We start from the raw sequence: 15,547 nt of genomic DNA, 5'->3' as shown, positions 1-15,547 counted from the left end.
ATGATGACATCATAAGCGGAACTGAAAAAAATGGCTAAACATTCCATCCCTATAGTTCCCAAATCTGAATGAACATTAGAATCACCCAGAAAACTTTTGCAAAGACCAATTCTCAACCCCAAGTTTACTGAATAAAAGTCTCTGGGGATGAAGTTAAGAAATCTAGATTTTTTTTAAGTTCCCCTGATGATTTTGATGTGCTTCAAATTTAGTAGTCATGAATCATACACCAAGCAAAAGTGGTCAATTACAATATTTCTTTGAAAACATGAATCAAACCACTTTCTCTTGAATGTACAAACCCAAAATGGTGGTTCAGTTAACTGGTTTTTTTTTACATGTATTTTGTTTTGTGGTCAATGTGAATAGAGTGACTTTATACAGGTAAGTTGCTGGGGGAAAAAAATATCTATGCGGCTGCTTGGCAACAGAACATTACCTAGGCAATTAAGTGTGTTTTCAGCTTATAAATTATTGTTTCAATGATATCTATAAATTAAGTCTTAATACATGTTTATAAATCCTACCAGAAAAGGAAGTGAGGCCCCAGGAATGTGTGAGAATATTCAGGGGAAGTATAATTGAAACACTATTGACAAATATCATTTATATGCATAGTATCACTTGTTTATATTTGCCATTTGTTAAATTCTAGTATATGCCAAACACTTTGATAAGCACTTTCCTTGCTTTACCTCAGTTAATACTCATGCAAACTCTGGGTGACAATATCATTATCTCCATATTAAGATAAGAAATTTGAATCTCGGGGTGCCTGGGTGGCTTAGTCCATTAAGCATCCGACTTCAGCTCAGGTCATGATCTCACGGTTCATGAGTTCGAGCCCCACGTTGGGTTCTGTGCTGACAGCTCACAGCCTGGAGCCTGCTTCAGATTCTGTGTCTCGCTTTCTGCCCTTCCTCCGCTCATGCTGTCTCACTCTCTCTCAAAAAGAAATAAACATTAAAAATTAAAAAAAAAAAAGAAAGAAAGAAATTTGAATCTCAAAGAAGTGATATGATATACTCAAGGTTACACAGCAGAGCCGAGATCCAAATTCAGGTCTGTTCTCTACAACTGCCTTGCGAATGCAGTCTCTGCGTGTCTTTGGCTTAACTCTGAGATCCAAATCAAACTTTTTATTTATTACCCAACGTCTTTCAGATTTGGGATACAGCAACTCTGCTCTTTGAAATAGTAGCCCAGAGGGCCAAGCAACAGAACTAGGTGTTGGCAAAAACCAAATGTTTTTGGCTGGAAATGTCAAGATCAGAAGAATTAATTGTGGAAATGGTGAGCCCCTAAAGGGAAAATATCTACCTGGCAATAGTTTTCTCCTGTGGTGTGAAGGAGCTAGTAACCAGAAGTCTTTGCCTATCAATCCAAAAGTCCAGGAAGAATAGACATGACTTAGCAAAGCCAGATTCCAAATGCAGAAAGATTTTAGTAAGGTGGGAGAGGGAGTCATTTCTCAAAAGTCCACAAAAAGAATATTCAAATACTATTTTTAAACCTTGGTAGACATTCTCTTACCTTCCAGTAAACCCCGGTTCCCTTTCATATCATTATTACTTGATAAGATAAATGTCAGTAGTAAGATTATCAAAATACTTCAATTGCAAGCTCTAGAAAATCAAAATTTCTACTCTTTTGTATATCATTTGTACCTCCAAATCAGATGGTGCACAAATAGCATATCTTTATAAAATGTTTGCTGAATTAATGAAAGAACAAATAGTGAGTAAGCTTCTAATATTCATCATTCAGTTGAGTATAAATAAATTTTGGACTTTCTGCTGCTTAAAATTAGTCAAACACTTGGTTTCCTTTAGAAGCCTATCCCTCCCTCCACAGTAACTCAACCTCAAACACACATGGACATGCACAAATACATATTTGTATATTCACACATACACAAATACATATTTCTTCTTTTTTGTGTGTGTGTGTAAAATTTTATTTTTTTTTTATTTTTTTTTTATGAAATTTATTGACCAATTGGTTTCCATACAACACCCAGTGCTCATCCCAAAAGGTGCCCTCCTCAATACCCATCACCCACCCCCTCCTCCCTCCCACCCCCCATCAACCCTCAGTTTGTTCTCAGTTTTTAACAGTCTCTTATGCTTTGGCTCTCTCCCATTCTAACCTCTTTTTTTTTTCCTTCCCCTCCCCCATGGGTTCCTGTTAAGTTTCTCAGGATCCACATAAGAGTGAAACCATATGGTATCTGTCTTTCTCTGTATGGCTTATTTCACTTAGCATCACACTCTCCAGTTCCATCCACGTTGCTACAAAAGGCCATATTTCATTTTTTCTCATTGCCACGTAATATTCCATTGTGTATATAAACCACAATTTCTTTATCCATTCATCAGTTGATGGACATTTAGGCTCTTTCCATAATTTGGCTATTGTTGAGAGTGCTGCTATGAACATTGGGGTACAAGTGGCCCTATGCATCAGTACTCCTGTATCCCTTGGATAAATTCCTAGCAGTGCTATTGCTGGGTCATAGGGTAGGTCTATTTTTAATTTTCTGAGGAACCTCCACACTGCTTTCCAGAGCAGCTGCACCAATTTGCATTCCCACCAACAGTGCAAGAGGGTTCCCGTTTCTCCACATCCTCTCCAGCATCTATAGTCTCCTGATTTGTTCATGTTGGCCACTCTGACTCGCGTGAGGTGATACCTGAGTGTGGTTTTGATTTGTATTTCCCTGATAAGGAGCGACGCTGAACATCTTTTCATGTGCCTGTTGGCCATCCGGATGTCTTCTTTAGAGAAGTGTCTATTCATGTTTTCTGCCCATTTCTTCACTGGGTTATTTGTTTTTCGGGTGTGGAGTTTGGTGAGCTCTTTATAGATTTTGGATACTAGCCCTTTGTCCGATATGTCATTTGCGAATATCTTTTCCCATTCCGTTGGTTGCCTTTTAGTTTTGTTGGTTGTTTCCTTGGCTGTGCAGAAGCTTTTTATCTTCATAAGGTCCCAGTAATTCACTTTTGCTTTTAATTCCCTTGCCTTTGGGGATGTGTCGAGTAAGAGATTGCTACGGCTGAGGCCAGAGAGGTCTTTTCCTGCTTTCTCCTCTAAGGTTTTGATGGTTTCCTGTCTCACATTTAGGTCCTTTATCCATTTTGAGTTTATTTTTGTGAATGGTGTGAGAAAGTGGTCTAGTTTCAACCTTCTGCATGTTGCTGTCCAGTTCTCCCAGCACCATTTGTTTAAGAGGCTGTCTTTTTTCCATTGGATGTTCTTTCCTGCTTTGTCAAAGATGAGTTGGCCATACGTTTGTGGGTCTAGTTCTGGGGTTTCTATTCTATTCCATTGGTCTATGTGTCTGTTTTTGTGCCACATATTTCTTCTTTAAAGACAAACAGGACACATACACATATTTTCCAAATGCTGTATGTCATCTTCTGGATACCTATCTTTTTTTCCCGCTTATTTCTGAAAAGGAAATCCTGGTTTCTAGGTGGAACGGGGTCAACCATTTAATTTTTCTGGGGCCTTGGGATAGTTGCACAGTGTCTCTGAACTTCAGGTTTCTCATCTGTGAAAGGGGATATTAAATGCTTACCTTGTACTGCTGTTATGCAAAGTCAGTGAGAGAGCATGGGTAAGCATTTAGTGGGCACTACCTGGATGCTGGCTATTATTAATCAAGCTACAGATGTCAGCCAGGCTAGTTTATTCCTAACCATTCCTTCTCACCTTTTACCAGCTCCTGACCTCAGGTCAGGACTTACACATTCATATTAAATACAGCAAAGGATATATGTTCAACTAATGGGTAAAAAATCATAGAAAATGAAGAAGCAAATATTTCATGTAACATAAATGGTTTACTCAGAATAAGAATAGAGATATTCCTGCTGTTTCAGAAACCAAACATTCAAAATTATTTAAACCCTGAAGGTAATAATGAGTCTTTCTAATTTATCAAGGTGATGACTATATTTTGAACTATTCTAGCCCTTCATCATGTTCTAATTAACAATGTCACCGCATCCAACACACTTTTCTCACTAAAGATTGTGTTATTTGGGTTTCATGCATAATATCAAAATACTGGTTCTTGTCCATTAACATTCATCTCTTGGTCCATTAAAGAAAAGAATTAGCAACAATTCTTCTATGAGAAATCATTTCAATTAACATTTCTTAGAAATAAAAAGATATTGGTTAGGAATAAAAATGCTTTTTATTAACAAAGTTTTGATAAAGGGTATTTAGGCACAATATAGTGTATCCACAGACATTAGGCATCTTGGTGGTCAGTTAGCTCATCAACAGCAGTGTATTAGATCAGTTACTAGCCATTTAAAGCCAAAATAGGCATTGAGCTTTCTAAAAAATTTACATCACATTAATTGGGATTCAACAATAACAATTATTTCAATTTTCTTATAAGTGCAAAACCCAAGCTGAACTTCAGAAGAAAGTGTAAAACTCGTTTCAATGATTTACATTTTATGTAGAAGAGTGTTAAATCCGTCTTTTTTCAGCTAAATTGAGGTATAATTGACAAATGAGATTATAATATATTTAAAAAGTACAATGTGGTGTTTTGACATATATACATTGTGAAAGGATTCCCACCATTGAGTTAATTCATGCAAGCATCATCTCACATATTTATTTTTTTTTCTTTTTGGTGAGAATACGAGTTCTACTCTCTTAGCAAATTTCAATTATACAGTACTGTATTGTCAACTATAGTCACCATGTTATATCTTGGATCCTCTAACCTTATCCATCTTATAAGTGTAAGTTTGTACCCTTTTACCAATTTCACCCTATTTCCCCCCTCCTCCAGTCCCTGGAAACTGCCATTCTACTTCGTTTCTAGGAGTTTGATTTTTTTTAAGATTCCACACATAACTGATACCATAAGTTCTTGTATTTGTCTGGCTATTTCACTTAGCATAATGCCTTCCAGTTTCATCCACGTTGTCACAAATGGTAGTATTTTCTTCCTTTTTTAAGGCTTAATAATATTCCAGTGTGTGTGTGTATGTGTGTGTGTGTGTGTGTATTACATTTTCTTCATCCATCCATGGATAAACACTTCAGTTGTCTCTGTAACTTGACTATTGTGAATAGTGTTGCAATGAACATGGGAGTATAGATAGCCCTTGAGATAAGTATCTCATTTCCTTTGGCTATATACTCAGAAGTAGAATTCCTGGATCATATAGTAGTTCTATTTTTAATTTTTTGAGGAACCTCCTTTTTGTTTTCCATAGTAAACTGGAAATATGAGTTTGCATTCCTACCAACAATGTACAAACATTCCTTTTACTTTACATCTTCACCAGTATTTGTTATCTTTTCTCTTTTTGATAATAGTCATTCTAACAGGTATGAGATGGCATCTCGTTTTTCATTTGCATTTTCCTAATCATTAAGGATGTTGAGCACATTTTCATGTGCCTGTTGGCCATTTGTCTGACTTATTTGGGGAAAAAAATGTCTATTCATAGCCTTTGTCCATTTTTTAATTGGTTCATTTGTTTTTTGTTATTGAGCTATATGAGTTCCTTATATATTTTGGATATTAGCCCCTTATTAGATGAATGGTTTGCAAATACCTTCTCCCATTCCACAGGTTGACTTTTCCTTTTGTTGATGGCTTCCTTTGCTGTGCAGAAGGCTTGTAGTTGATGTGTCACACTTGTTGAGTTTTTTATTTTGTTGCCTTTGCTTTTTTTATTTAATGAATTTCTTGCTTTACTGAGTTCTTATATGTAGTAGACATTTTTCTCAGAAATTTACATGTATCTCATTTAATGCTTTTAACAACCTAATATAGTATACCCTATTGTTTTGCCCATTTTACTAATTAGAACAAATCAATATAGATATTGCCAAATTTTGTAATCTGGGTTATTTTACACGTAGGTGTTAGAACCAACCCACAATGGATCTGACTCCAAATTCTGTAGTCAAAATCACTGTTATATTTTCTCAGTATTTTTCTACATAAACAGTGCCCAGTGCAGAAAGCAAATGATTTTTTTCTAACTTCTACTATGATCCAGTTCCAAAGCTAAAAAATAACTTCGCTATAAATATAGCAAATATGAATGAGGACAATGTAATTCAAGAGCAGCCCGTCCAATAATCCAGTAGGAGTGTTTTATTTGTAGCTTAAGACTCCATGAGATATAACTCACTAGCCTTTGGGTGTATTGATTCCTGTCTTCATTTTAATGAACATAAGAATATTTGCTGAGCCCCGCTCAGGAGCAAGGCATAATGCTAGACACCCTGAGAGCTACAAAGAAGAATGAGTCATTGTCCTTCCTGTCATGAACCCTATTATCTATTAGGGTAGAAAGGCCATAAAATGATAAATATTATACAAAGTTATGTAAAATTTCCATATAGTTGGAATGGATGTATGTTTAAGAGAGTCTTGTTTCCCTTCCAAACTTCCAAAAGGGCATAACCAAAATATGCCTACCAAAATATACAAGCAAGAATTTAGGCTGATTTGTTCAGAGCATTACATTAAGTGCAACGAATGTTTTGAAGCAAATGCAGCTACCAAACCGAATTAATAGTTTTCCTCTTAGAATTGTTGCTGCTCCAGCTCCTAAAAAAAGATTTTTAAAAAGGATTATTTGATTGACTTGCCCCATTGTAAAGTATGCACCTGCTGTGAAATGAAGCCATGGAGAAAAAAAAAAAGTTGAATAATTTAACTTTTTTATTTGTAAAGATAATCAGGGTTTTTCTGATTACATCTTAACTTCATAAATGTTAAATAACCTATCAGCATCTAGTTGTTGTAAATTATGAAAAGGAGCCTTGCAAGGAATATTAACCAACGAAATCCTTGTTCTTTAGTGAACAAGAAAATGTGTTATGGCAGCTTGTCATTGTGCGACTGGTAACTTTGACACCAAATAACAAAACTGCCATTTGCACTTAGGGTAAATTGGTTCACTTGAGCTTCCACTGCTCCTCTTGCTCTGACATAAATTTATGAACTCGGGAACTAACCAAGTCGTGTGGCTTCCCAGCTGACTTTAACAAATATGCCCATTTCATTTCATTTAGTCATCAGAATACCAGGGGGCTAGGTCGTTTCAGACTCATTGCAGATGGTACAGGGCTTCCAGGAACACAGGAAGCTTTCATGTCACAGTCCTGTAAATGATGACAGTGGAGGGGCCCTCTTTCCTAAATACATGTCAGTGTTTGACATGCTCACAGCTTCAAGGAGCATTTTCTGTTTCAACACTTCATAGGTATATGTAAAGGACATTTATTTCCAATTAACCAAGACGTGAAAAATACATTTTCCAGGTTCATGCCTTGACCGGCCATGTTTAAACCTAGACCAAGGTTATGTGTATATTTGAAATGTAGCAGAAGCGCAATTGTGTTCCTTGATGCCCTAGGAGTTCTGTCCTTCTAAGCAGAGAAGTTACTGGAAGCAGACCAGTAGCTATAGACTGAAGACATATGCCAGATGAATTGGAGAAAAGACTGTTCTAAATTACTGCTAGAATTGAAAAATAAAACATCTTCATAGGAATACAGTTTGATTGTATCCAAGTATTCATAAAAAACAAAATTAGATAAAGTATTGTTATAAAGATATTTACTTGAAAGAATATAACATTTACTTGTAATTGGAATAGAAACTTAATATAAAAGGTGAGTTCAGAGTGTTTGAGGACACATAAAACTTTGAGAGTCATAGTTGTGGGTTTCGTTTTGCATTTTGTTCCATTTCGTTTTGTTTTGCTGAAATGTCTGCCATCTATTCAGCACTTTCTATGTTGTAGGAAAGCACTAAAATGTTTTACATGCATTTTCTAATTTAATCCTTATAGCTCTTTATGAGATGGCTGTTAGTCTCATCATTTTAGAGATGAAGAGGCCAGTGTTCATAGAGGTTAGGTAACTTATCAGAAACAAATAAGGGCAGAGGAGGGATTTGATCTGTTTTGCTCCATTCTGTGGTTTGTCTAGTTCAACAAGAACGATGGAGTATTTTTCAAATGTGTGTTTGTCAAACTTTTCTGTAAAATCTACCCTAGAAACAGAGAAGAAAGAATGAAAATGCAATCCCAGGAGGTCTAGAAACAGCCTAAAGCAGTTACCCTAAGCTTGTGATTTCTTCAAGGTCTTGCTTTTTATCTTAAAGATTCATAGAAATTTGCCATTGTATTCCAATGCGTTTGTCTTCATCCAAACCTTAGTGTGTTTTATAATTTAGGGGAAATTAGGGGAAAATTTGTTTTTTACTAATATCTTTGGCTAAAGAGTAATATGCTGTTATATATCAAGATACTAGGTTGCTCTGGAGAAAGCTGACCCCAATAATAGGTTCAATGTCCAGGTGATTCTTTCTGTCTTCATTTTATTATAAATATGTGGGTACAAACAGCAACCTTTTTCCTCCCCCACTGCTTTACAGACTACGTCAGGGTAACAATAAGGAGAAATTCCCAGCATGTGAGGTAGAATACTGTGCCATTCCGAATGAATGGAAATTTCCATAAACATATCTTATTGCTGAGATGTCCACCTGCAAACTGAGAAAGTCCCTGATCCGCTCTTCAATCTTTTTTACTACTTTGAACAACAATCTCCAAAGAACATTTTTAGTGGGGGGAGAAAGCCTGATTATACTGTTCTTTATTCTACCTCTAATACAGCACATAGGTTTTCCTTCTCCATTAATGAACTGAGAGTCTCAAATGGTCCCTATAATCAACTCTCTTCATCAACTCTCAAACTTCATTTTAATTATAGCAGTCTTGTTGGAAGCAGTAAAACCATTCCCAGTTTTGTCTTACAGTTCAGAATTAGGCCTTAAGAACCTTTTCTAAATAAACCCATTATGTGTATTTATGAAGCCATTAAAGAGAAAAATAAATTTATTTGAATTTTCTAGGCATTAATCTTTGTCTTGATATCTTTTTTCTTCATGGAAACAAAATAACTTAGAAATGCCTATTACTTGAGATTCAGCAGAAACGTGGGCCCAGCCAAATTTTCATCCTGTATCTATAGAAGATTACGCATGATGAATTCATTTTAAAGCAATAGTGAACAACTAAAATTAAGTTGTGTTTTGATTGCATCATGAGTAGGACTTGTTCAACACACTGATTTTGTCAGTGTAAACTCTTTCTGTTGTCATATGGTTAGTTCTGAGGTAACTTTAGAGTTAAAATGACTGACTAGTAAAAGTTCCAATCAGTCAATAACCCTATAATTTTCTAGTCTGGGCCTTTTTAGGAAGAAAAATCCATACGAAATTTTTGTGAACAAGGAAAAGTGGGATTCTGCTGGTTTCCATCACTCAGTTAGTGGGGCCACGCATTTCCCAAATTTTACGGGTCAAACTGATATTCCAGGAAGAGGTACCATGTTTGTCTTTGTCTTGAAAATACTTCAACACAAGTCCACAAACATCCAGGGTGTGTGTGGTTCAGTTTTGGAAACCTGCTCTTCAGAACTTTAAATATTCACCTATAATTTTGTTCCATTAGTGGGAATTTTAATTTTTCCATCACTTTTTTTTCCCAGACCTTGAATCAGTGTCCAATACCTGTTCTTTCTGGGTACCCATGTTATCTCAAAATTATCCTCTCCTTGTCCCCCCAGTTGTCCTAATCCAAATCTCCATTACCAAGAGAGAGCATAATATAGAGAGATAAGCTTTGGTATCAGATGGGCCTGAGTTCAACTGTGACTATCCCAATTAATCAATGTGCAATCTGGAACAAATTGTTTGACTCCCCCAAGCCCTGGTTTTCTCATCTTAAAAAAAAAAAAAAAAAGTAATACAATTTACTTTACAATATTGTCCTGAGGTTTCATTCATTCAGTCAGTCAGTTAACCAACATTTGTTGAGCTGCAACTTTGTGCTAAAATCTAGGCGTTGGAACCACACTGGGGAGAACAGAGTCCCTGACTTTATGAAGTTGACATTCTGGTAGTATTAGATAATGTATGCTGTCCTGCATAAAACTGGATTGCAATGAGATGGCTATTCTTGTTTGGGTTATGGCTGCAACTGAGTAAAAAAAGGCAGGGTCTACTCTAAAAATCTTACCCTAAGGGTTTACTCTAAGGCCTGTCTGTGCCTTAGGAAAACAGAAAGGAAACCCAAGAAGAATAGGTTTGGGAGTGGAAAATATAGTGATTCTGCTTTAGGCCTGTTGAGATTGAGGACTCTGTAAAGTAGGCTGTTGAAAATAGAAATCTGGAATGCAAGAGAGATATAAAGCTGGAGATAGAATTTAAGAATCAGTGATAGAATAGCAGTAATTTAAGCTATTAGGACAAAGATAATTTAACGAGGATGCTCCCATTTAGAACAAAAATTCCCAGTCTGGGTTCAGTGAAATCTAGCATCTTTCCAGGAAACAACTCATCACTCCTGACTGTGATGCATATATCCTTCAGAGACTCCTTATTTTCATCCATCCTGCACCAAATCCCGAGAGCTTCTCTGGCTTTTACTGGCTCTTCCATTCCTTATACATTGGGGGTATATCTACAAAAAACCTTCATTTTATTTTTTTAGACCTCATTTCTCAAGGGTTATTGAGTCCTGTTCTGTTGATTTCATTGTTTCTACAGCCAAGAGAAACATATTTAAGCACTACAAAGGCAAGTAATTAAACCCACAAATGTTATAAGCTATCAGATCAATGAGCAAGCTTAGCGCGAAATTCCCTTATATTCTTCATTCGAGGCTCATAGACTCTCCTTGAAAAAAAAAGTCCATGTTGTTCATGACCAAATAAAACTTACAGGCATTTAATTATATGACTAGATTGTGAAGAGGCTAAGCTGACAAGACCTTCTTTCTTTAGGAAGCATTGTGAAAAATGACAGTTTTTGAACCCAAATTTCATATGTATTTAGGTCCATAAGTCTCCCTGACAAAGTGGACTGTCCTGACTCAATAATTAATGCACTGGGAATTCTCTAGGTAGACTATGATTTGGATACTTTATGGGCTATTATGTCAAGGATCTGTGTCAGACTGGGTGCATACACAATGCCTACAGAAAAATTATTGTCACAAGCAAAACTGGTGGGGTTTTTTATGTACTTTAAGAGTAAGTAAGCCTAGCAAAAATATATGACACCATTTCTAATTCCCTTGTATTTTTTAAGAAGTGGAACGTGCTTTTGTTTTTATTTGCCTGTGGAGTATCCCTTTGAATAGAACTATTATATATACTTCATTTGTTTTTGAAAATGGGTGATACACGTTGTTTTACTTCTGGAATATACATTCATGCAACTGTTCATTGCTACATTCAGTAATACTTCATTTAAACTATTTTAAAGATAACATTGTTTTTAAAAGACAAATATTTGTTGGCCATTTTGTATAGCATACCTTTGTGTTTTCTCTTTCTCTCTCTTTAAAGGAATCCTTATCCCCCAAATGCCTGTGGAGTACAATGTCTTACTCAATGCTGGAAGTGTGGCACCTCTGACCACCTCTGTTGGTTATCATCAATCCATCCTTCTGGAAAATTTGGCTCCATTCACACAATATGAGATAAGGATACAAGCGTGTCAAAATGGTGAAAGTCTTTCAGACACTTGTCCTGGGCTTTTATAAAAAAAGCATTTTGTGAAAAAAAATTCATTAAAAAGGAATAGATTCTTAATTCAAATACAAAGACTAACATATCATTTCTTATTTGTACTGGACTGTTTACCCAGAAAAATCAGAGCCTGCCATTGAGTGAAGCATTATGCATTTCTGCACATTAAATCATGAATATTTAAATATATTAAAATGGTGGTTTTGCAAAGTCTTGTTTTATAAGGCCCTTTAAAAGAAAAACACCTAGATCACATAAGGAATCATTGGTAATATAAAACGAAATAAATATTGTGAAATTTTCAAAAAAAGGTACTCAGTTTGGTTTAAGTTTTATTTGGGGATGAGGGGAGGCATTATTTATAAGTTGAGTTACGCTCAAATGAATCTTACGTATTTTATGGTGCTTCCCTGAACCTTATCTCATATACGCAGCTTGTCACCCTGAGTTCTATGGCATAGGCTAGTGGTCTATGAAATCATCATCTATCTGAGTGGTCTTGAGGAAGAGCCTCCCTCAGTCCCTTCATCCATCCAAATGTTACATCATATATTGATAAGAGAAGAAAAGATGTAACTCGTATTGGTGTATAAAACATGTTGCTTCACCTTAAAGAGATGTCCCGATCTTATACTCAGCATGTGGTGGCAACCCCGTCTTACATGTGCTTAGGAACTTCTATTTCCAAATGAGTATCAGTTCCCATGGAGTTGGTTAGAATGAGGGGTCTGCGATTTTACTCTGCCTCATCTCCAAACTTGAGTCCATTTGCCCACTTCTCTCTACAAACCAGACCAAAGCATTTTGTTTTAAAGGATGCTGCTTTCTCTGATCCAGTCTTCAGCTAATCAACATAGGACTATTTTAAACCAGTGTTTTCTTTATTTGAATGCAAAATCAACTTCTGCATCTCTATGTCTCTAAAACTATGCTGTGGAGATACAATATTCTTCAAATTGATTGTTTGATTCCTGTGTGTTGGGAGATGGTAATTATTTCGAAGTGTTGGCAAAAATAAGATATTCTTAAGAATAGACAAGATGTGCAGGTCACGCACACACTTATGGTATTCAACTATGTTATCACTTTCTGGCTAGAATGACTGTAATAAACTAGAGAAACCACAGTTCAGACAAGCATAAGTATTCTTGCCTATGCCTCTATAAACTTGTGGTTACTTAATGGATTTTCCAGAAATGATTCCTTATTTAAATATACATAAAATATATATAATATAGTATATATACATATAAGTATATTCAAATTATGTAGAGATGTATAGTACTAGTCTAAAATACGTGTACAAGTGTATATGTAAAAGTCCAGCTAACATGAGTTCTGTGATCTCCTTACCCTTCTACATGCATATGTAACTCTTTTCGCCGGTTGACAAATCACTAAAGGACTCGTTTGTTTTTTTTTAAAGGAAGTTGTGGAGTTAGCAGTGGGACATTTGTCAAGACATCTGAAGCAGCCCCAATGGACCTAAATTCCCCAGTTCTTCAGGCATTGGGGCCAGCTTGCATAGAAGTTAAATGGATGCCACCTAAAAAGCCAAATGGAGTCATCATCAACTACTTTCTTCACAGGTAACATTGACTGTTACTATTATTTTAAATTATTGAAAAATGTGTACTATTCCAGGGCTGTAACACCAAATACATTTTCTGTTTCTATAAGGGAATGGGTGGGAATTCATGTTTTTGGAGCACGTGCTAGGATCTAGAATTGATACTGGAAGCTTGTACACATTATCCAAGGGGAAAAGCCACAGCTACCACGTGATATTTTTGTTTTGAGCCCTGCTTGAAGGATGAGACCTCTTAGTCCACATCAGCTTTACCTCTGATGAACTTATAGAGCGGTCCTCTAGAGGCCCACTGACCAAGAGAACACAGTCATCCCAGAGGAGGAACCATGTCTGCAATAAGAATTCTAATATTTTGCATCGTCTGTTATGTGGAGCTTGGAAAAAAAATTAAGTTTATTTATTTATTTTGAGAGTGAGAGAGAAAGTGAGAGAGAGCAAGAGTGCAGGAGTTAGGGACAGGAAGAGAAAGAAGGCAAGAGAGAATCCCTAGTAGGCTCCATGCTGTCAACACAGAGCCCAATGTGGGCCTCAAACCTACCAACCGTGGGATCATGACCAAGAATCAGATGCTTAACTGACTGAGCCACCCAGGCACCCCTGGAAAAACTTTTTATCCTCAAAACAGGGTCCTTTTTGTGTGCAGAAAGAACGGCTCAGCTCTGCAGATACCCTTCTGTTGGAATGAGTTTCCGTTCAACTGGCTAGATGATACTGGGATGTAGTAGATGCTAATGTAGCTTCTTTTCACCACGATGAGCAGGATTTTTAAATGTATCCACCTAAAATGAAGAAAAGAAGGAAAGAGGGAGGGGAGGGTAAGAGAAGAGACAGAGTAAGGAAGGAGAGACAAGGAGACCATAGGCATTCTGGGTTGAAGTGTATTGTGCTCCCTGGTCCAGTCTTCATCCAATCAACACAGACATAGTTTTAAATTAAAGTTTTCTTTAAATAAGTAACGAATAATGAGGAGAAGAAGGAGAGGGAGAGGGGGAGAAGGGAGAATGGGAAGGAAAGAAAGAAAGAATGGGGTGGGGGAGAGAATGAAAGAGCAACCCTGAAGGAGGAAGAAAGAGAGGAGAAAAGGCAAAAGTAAAACAGAAACAGAGTCAAGGAGACAAAGAACCTGTCAACTGAGGGTTTTCTGTCTGACTTAGCCCCTTCAGGCAGCTATAACAAAAATGGTATCAACGGGGGGGGGGGGGCTTATAAACAACAAACACGCATTTCTCACGGTTCTGGAAGCTGAGAAAATACAAAATCAAGGCGCTGACAGATGTCATGCTTGGTGAGGGCCCACTTGCTGGTTCATACACAGCTGTCATTTCACTGTGTCCTCACCATGGTGGAAGCAACTAGGCAGCTCTGTGAGTCTCTTTTATGAGGGCACCCACCCTACCATGAGTTTCCACTCTCATGTCCCAATCACTTCCCAAATGCCTCATCTTACACCACCACCTCGGGAGTTTGGAATTTGACACATGAATTAGGGGTGGAGGAGACGTCCACAACTTAACCGTCTAAGACAAAAAGGACACCATGTAAGGCAGGGACCAGCAGACATAAAGGATCTGCAGACTGAAAACCCCTTCCAAAAGCAATGTATTTACATCAGGCAAACAGAGAAAAACACCTTCTTTCCCAGACCCTCAGCCCTCCTCTAACATCGTTTGTTAGCATCTCATGTCTTCCCCTGTTTGGTCCTGTGCTCTGAATTACATCGTGAAACTTTGCTTAGGATCCTCTTGCAATGTTAGGTGTTGAAACCCTTTGATACAGGTCAATCTTCAGTCATGAGTGAGGGTTTGTAGGAAAATTATGAAGAGAAAGTATTATTGGTTATGTAAATGACACTGCCCAAGACAAACAAGCCAAATTTCTTCTCAGCAAACATTAATTTGAAGAATAATATTTCTGATTCAAATACACATGAACACGTAAAAATGGCTAATGCGAATTTACATTTTACGCTAAGCACATTAGTGCAGGCTCTAAAATACCCATCCTCTTGGAATAGTTTTCTTTCATCTACTTAATGCTAATTGTATGAGAAAAGCACATCAAATTCCTATTCTGAATAAAGGGAAATAAAGTATCTGTTATAGACCAGGACGTGGCTTCACTCTGTTGGTTTTGTAAATAAAGCTCATGATTACAGTGACTATTCCATGGCAGCCTTAGAGAGGGAAAACAGGAAATATAATGCAGAAAGCCCGCTTCAATGAAAAATACTGTAAATTGAATTTGACAGCATTTGATGGCATTTGATTATTCTAGTCACAGCCAAACAATGATATAAAGAGTAATATGAAACAGAATGTGTTACTGCCTAGCGGACTCAAAAGCAATAAACCT

The 15,547-nt window shown here is 36.8% G+C and overlaps 1 protein-coding gene across 1 annotated transcript in view; it reads left to right on the top strand.

The window, feature by feature from the left end:
- USH2A (usherin) overlaps positions 1-15,547 on the top strand; it is a 735,906-nt gene that overhangs the window by 611,627 nt on the left and 108,732 nt on the right. The window contains exons 58-59 of the mRNA XM_047839579.1: positions 11,422-11,580; positions 13,031-13,193. Of these exons, the coding sequence (XP_047695535.1) occupies positions 11,422-11,580; positions 13,031-13,193 (322 nt within the window). The remainder of the gene's footprint in view (positions 1-11,421; positions 11,581-13,030; positions 13,194-15,547) is intronic.

Source organism: Prionailurus viverrinus, chromosome F1, assembly GCF_022837055.1.
Source record: "Prionailurus viverrinus isolate Anna chromosome F1, UM_Priviv_1.0, whole genome shotgun sequence".
Taxonomy (NCBI): Eukaryota; Metazoa; Chordata; class Mammalia; order Carnivora; family Felidae; genus Prionailurus; species Prionailurus viverrinus.
Note: the sequence above shows the minus strand (reverse complement) of the source record. Positions and strands in the feature narration are given on the sequence as shown.